At 38.5% G+C, this 5,946-nt stretch overlaps 1 protein-coding gene across 7 annotated transcripts in view; it reads left to right on the top strand.

Moving 5' to 3' along the window:
• The window catches only part of LOC121917206 (HMG box transcription factor BBX-like), a 184,931-nt gene that overhangs the window by 40,790 nt on the left and 138,195 nt on the right, over window positions 1-5,946 (top strand). For 3 of the 7 annotated variants that reach the window (XM_042442960.1, XM_042442961.1, XM_042442959.1), the window contains one exon: window positions 5,362-5,458. The exons of the other annotated variants lie outside the window; for them this stretch is intronic. In XM_042442960.1, the coding sequence (XP_042298894.1) occupies window positions 5,453-5,458 (6 nt within the window). In that variant the 5' untranslated portion in view covers window positions 5,362-5,452. The remainder of the gene's footprint in view (window positions 1-5,361; window positions 5,459-5,946) is intronic. 7 annotated transcript variants of the gene reach the window in all.

The following is a 5,946-nucleotide window of genomic DNA, read 5'->3' as shown; positions in this document are numbered from 1 at the left end:
TCTAGAACAGATGACCACACACTCAGAAAGGAGAGATGTAGTAGTGATGGGTGACTTCAACTATACTGATATTTGCTGGAAGTCAAACTCAGCCAAATCCTCAAGGTCTAGCAAATTCCTCACTTGCTTCGAAGACAATTTCCTTGTCCAAAAGGTGGAAGAGGCAACAAGGGGGTCAGCTATTTTAGATCTGATCCTAACCAACAAAGATGACTTGGTTAATGGGGTGCAAGTGGTGGGATCACTAGGTGGAAGTAACCATGTTCTCCTGGAGTTTGTTATACAATGGAAAGGAGAAGCCAGGCATAGTCAGACACACATTCTAGACTTTAGGTGAGCAGATTACAGTAAACTTAGAGACGTACTGGGGATGATCCCATGGTCAGAAATACTAAAAGAGAAGGGTGTTCAGGATGGATGGGATTTTCTCAAAAGGGAGATACTGAAGGAACAATTTCAAACAATTCCATTGAGAAAGAAAAATGGGAGGTGTCTCAAAAAACCAGGATGGATGACTAAGGAACTTTCAACTGAGCTAAGTTTCAAATGGAACATGTATAAGAAATGGAAAAAGGGGGAAATTACAAAAAAGGAATTCAAAGAAATAACAGGCATGTGTAGGGGTAAAGTCAGAAAAGCTAAACTGCAGAATGAACTCAGGCTTGCTAGAGAGATTAAAAACAATAAAAAGGGCTTTTGGGATATGTCCGCAGCAGATATGTCCGCAGCAAAAGGAAGAAGAAGGAAATGGTAGGGCCAATGCGTGGAGAAGATGGCAAAATGCTAACGGGGGACAGAGAAAAGGCAGAATTACTCAACACCTTCTTTGCTTCAGTCTTCTCAGAAAAGGCAAAGGGTGCTTAACCTGAGGATACTGGAGCAGAGGGCAGAATAGGGGGATTTCAACACAGAATAAGTAAAGGGATAGTACAGGAATATCTGGTTAATCTAAATGAATTTAAGTCTCCAGGACCAGATGAACTACATCCAAGGGTATTAAAAGAACTGGCAAATGTAATATGGGAGCCATTGGCAATAATCTTTGAGAACTCCTGGAGAACAGGAGAAGTCCCAGCAGACTGGAGGAGGGCAAACGTTGTTCCCATCTTCAAAAGGGGAAAAAAAAGAGGATCCCAACAATTATCATCCAGTTAGTCTGACATCAGTACCAGGAAAGATTGTAGAGCAGATCATTGAACAGAGAGTCTGTGAACATCTAGATGGCAATTCCATAATCACAAAAAGTCAACATGGTTTTCAGCAAAACAAGTCATGCCAAACAAATCTGATCAATTTCTTTGATAAAATTACCAGCTTGGTAGATGAAGGGAATGCTGTGAATATAGTATATCTTGATTTCAGTAAGGCCTTTGACAAGGTTTCCCATAACATTCTTGCAAACAAACTTGTAAAATGTGGACTAGACAAGGTAACTGTTACATGGATTTGTAATTGGTTGACCGGCCAAACTCAAAGGGTACTCAGCAATGGCTCTTTTTCATCCTGGAGAGAAGTGACCAGTGGGGTCCCACAAGGCTCTGTCCTGGGCCCAGTGCTATTCAATATCTTTATCAATGACTTGGATGACAGAATTGGGGGCATACTTATCAAATTCGCAGATGACACCAAATTAGGAGGAATAGCTAATACTCCAGAGGACAGGATCAAAATTCAAAATGACCTGAATAGACTAGAAAGCTGGGCCAAAGCTAACAAAATGAAATTCAACACGGAGAAATGTAAGATACTGCACTTACAGTGGAAAAATAAAATGCACAGATATAGGATTGGGGACACCTGGCTTAAGGAGACAACATGTGAAAGGGATCTAGGAGTCCAAGTAGACCACAAGTTGAACATGAGTCAACAGTGTGATGCGGTAGCTAAAAAGGCCAATGCAATTTTAGGCTGCATCAATAAAAGTATAGTGTCTAGATCAAGAGAAGTAATTGTGCCACTATATTCTGCTTTGGTCAAGCCCCACCTAAAATACTGTGTCCAGTTCTGGTCGCCACAATTCTAAAAGGACATTGAGAAACTGGAGCGTGTCCAAAGGAGAGTGACTAAAATGGTGAAGGGTCTGGAAACTATGCCCTATGAGGAACAACTTAGGGAGCTGGGGATGTTTAGCCTGGAGAAGAGAAGGTTAAAAAGTGATATGATAGCCCTGTTTAAATATTTGAAGGGATGTCATACTGAGGATGGAGCAAGCTTGTTTTCTGCTGCTCCAGAGACTAGCACCCAGAACAATGGATGCAAGCTACAGGAAAAGAGATTCCACAGGAGGAACGTCTTGACAGTAAGGGCTGTTCGACAGTGGAACAAACTTGCTCGGAGTGTAGTGGAGTCTCCTTCCTTAGAGGTCTTTAAGCAGAGGCTAGATGGCCATCTGTCGGAGATGCTTTGATTTAGATTTCCTGCATGGCATGGGGCTGGACTGGGTGGCCCTTGTGGTCTCTTCCAACTCAACGGTTCTATGATTCTAACCTACATATCTGAGGCAGAAGCCCTGATCAATATAACAAGAGTGTCTTCAACAGGACATTTCCAAGAGTTACCAGCAGAATGTGTTTTTTATAAGCAACAAAAATTTACTGTCAAATGAAAGAACTGGTGGGTTATTTTTGTTTATGTTAGCAGTAGTACTGGTATGCCAGCAATGTAGGTCTGTTCGATTGTGCAGCTAAGCATAGACTACAAGTGTTGAGTCTTGTTCCTGCTTCATTCTTTCTTTAGTCAGTTGCGTCTTGCTCCACCCCATTCTTCTCTATGTGGCTGAGATCACTTTCCTGTGTTTCATGAAAGCCGTAGTCGGAAGTTTCCACTTCTGAAATAATTATTTTCATAGTTCTAGCAACTATTTTTTCGTATTGGGCTGGTCTCTCTCTTTCTCTCTCAAAATATATCAGGATTGGGAAGCTGTTTAGATAATTTCTTTGAAAGAAATATCCTTCTTATGACATTGAGTGTGATAGTGATCAGATCTGTAGAACTGTGTACCAAAATATTTTAAAAGGTTATGCATCTGAAAGATGGATAGACGGGCAACTTGTTGATTTTGTATTTATTCAGAGATCGTAATATGGTTATGTCTGCAATCCACTTACTACAGAATAAGCCCTAATGAACTCAGCGGAACTTATTTTTGGATAGGCATATATAGGATTGTCTCATATGAAAAGAAAGTGAGCTGTTCGTGGTTTTATATCATTAATATAAAGATTAACATTGATGTTTTGAGCTTCAGCACAGCTCTACTAAAACATACTTATGATAGTTCAAGCTTTTGTCTTCTGTTGGTACTTAGCTTTATATTTAGCTTTATTAATGTGGTATTCACTGTTAAGTGCACACTTTACAGTGGTAACTGTCTCTGGCTTGATAAAAGAGTAACACATTTGCTCATGTGTAGGATTTTGTCCTTAGCTTCACCACAAGGTGCATTGTGGAATAACCTGCTTAAACAGATATGAGTGTTTTGCTTTTTTTTTTTTTTAAAGAGAACTAAAGGGGTTTTTGTTCAGTTGGTAGTGGTATGTTATATGCAGTCTGCCACAAGCATATCTGGATTGTGATCACTGTAGTTAAGCTGCAGTCCTATATACCTTTACTGAGAAGTAAAACCTATTGAACTCGGTGCACTTATTTCTGGTTAGACATATATACAATTGTTCATATAACAGTTCTAACCTAATCATGTTGAAGTATTCTCTGGTTAAGCTACTGTTGTCTCAGCCTCAACCTCTGCTGTCAAATAAGGAGATAATATTACTGACACACAGTATAGTTGTTGTACATCATCATCACCATTATCTCTGTCACTACTACTGCTCTACCACCACCACCAACACTCCTATTACATAGCAAATGTTCAATCCATTTTATTTATAGTAATAATACAGATTCTATACTTGAAATATGTTAATTAAGTATTGTTATTGTTATTACATATACGTCAATGGTACTATATAAAGTAATACTAATTATTACTTTATATTAAGTGCACACTTTAGTGGTAACTGTCTCTGGTTTGATAAAAGAGTAACACATTTGCTCATGTGTAGGATTTTGTCCTTAATTTCACAAATAGCACAACTCACCCACAAGGTGCGTTGTAGAGTAGGTTGCTTAAATAGATATGAGTGTTTTTTTTTTAAAGGGAACTAAAGGGGGTTTTGTTCAGCCACAGATGCTGGTGAAATGTCAGAAATAAACTCTTCTAGAACATGGCCACATAGCCCGAAAAGCCCACAAAAAATTATGGATGCTGGCCATGAAAGCCTTTGACTTCACATTAATACTAATTATGTTTAAGAAAACTGTTTCAATAGTTTGTAGTATAGTAGAGAGAAAATAAAGAAAAGCATGGGGGTAGTCACGTTACTAAGAGAAAGAAATGTAAAATTTTGTGATTTGGAGAGAAAGCTAACTTGACATTTTCGCTGAGGTGGAGTTATTGAGTGTACAGAGCAATCCTGAGTGTGAGGGAGATTATCCACTGTTACAAAAGCCCTATGGGCTCATCACAGACAGTATAGAAGATAAAGGGACAGCTTTACCAGACCCAAAATAATGGGGAGAGTCTAACTGTATAACCAGTATACCAATGTAGCAGAGGAACTAGATTCAGAGGCCTCTTGATATGGACTCACTTTCGGGTCTTCCACCAGCAGGAATGATGTATCCATGCAGGAATGATCTGTCCATGCTGAGTTTTTAACAAATCTCACTGCTGATGGTGGAAGGACACCACACCTCCAGTCCACAGATTGTGCTATAGTTACTGTGATTTTAGAACATTGATTTGTTAGTTTAAAGTAGTAAAATGTTTTAATTTAATGCCTTTTTAAAATCAAGTTACTCAATCAGTGACAGTTGCAATATTCTGTGATTTTACATTGTGACGAGCTGCTCTTAAAAAAAAAGGTTTCTGGCAATGTGAATAATTGGTAACTACTTAATTTAACAAATATAAATTGGATGAAAATGTATAAGAGAATGGGCGCACAACTCAAACAATGTTAAATGTCAAGTAATGCCTTGATGATTTCAGTAAGAGAACTAAAAAAATATTAAAATTCTCCCATTGAATATTCCTGGATTTTAAAAGCCCTTATTAACATAGGTTGTATCATTTTCTAGTAGAGGTGTATTGCTGTTCAGTGCTCTTTTGAAAGTATAGAACTGCATATTATTTCAGAGTGGGAAAATTCAATGTATGCATAATGAGGGAGATGGGATTTGGGTTCTTCCCTGATTACCTAACTATTTTTAAAAGATTCTTTAAAATCCCATTCTGAAATTATTAGCTTAAACTTTATTGTTTACCAAGGACAGATATTAACAGTAAGAACTTTCCAGGGTAGTGAACTGTAATGTTTGGAAGAAGGAGACTGAAGGTGAGAGGATGCTTCAGTAGAAGAGAGGATAATGATTGTGATCCCAAATCCATATGCCTGTAAGTATTTGATATTTATTTCATTAAAAGGTGTTCATATGCAGTTCCTTTTAGGGCTGGAGAAATATTCTGTCTATAAACTATTTCCAATGTTACAGGTCAATAATTTGGAATGCAAGGCTCTCACAAAAGGTCACTTGTAAAATAATATTAGGGATGAAAATCTTTGCTTGTCTCATTACTGCATATGATAACAAGAAACCAGAACATTTCCCCCCAAACTGAATGTATTCTTTCTGTTCCTCCCACAAGGCCTGCTAGCACCAATTCTTTCTGAGCTTCCCTCTTAAAGTGGCAGTACAGACTGTTTACTTCTGATGAAACATACAGTGGTGCCTCGGGTTACGAAATTAATTCGTTCCGCCGCGGCGTTCGTAACCCGATTTTTTTCGTAACCCGAAAAAGCCATAGGCGCTAGCGCTGGAAAGCTGCGTTTCGTGCGAAAAAGCGCCGAAAAGCACCAAAATTTTTTTTCGTAAGCCGAAAAA

The sequence above is a fragment of the Sceloporus undulatus genome, unplaced genomic scaffold (assembly GCF_019175285.1).
Source record: "Sceloporus undulatus isolate JIND9_A2432 ecotype Alabama unplaced genomic scaffold, SceUnd_v1.1 scaffold_12, whole genome shotgun sequence".
Classification (NCBI taxonomy): Eukaryota; Metazoa; Chordata; class Lepidosauria; order Squamata; family Phrynosomatidae; genus Sceloporus; species Sceloporus undulatus.
This window is presented reverse-complemented; position numbering and strand designations above follow the sequence as displayed.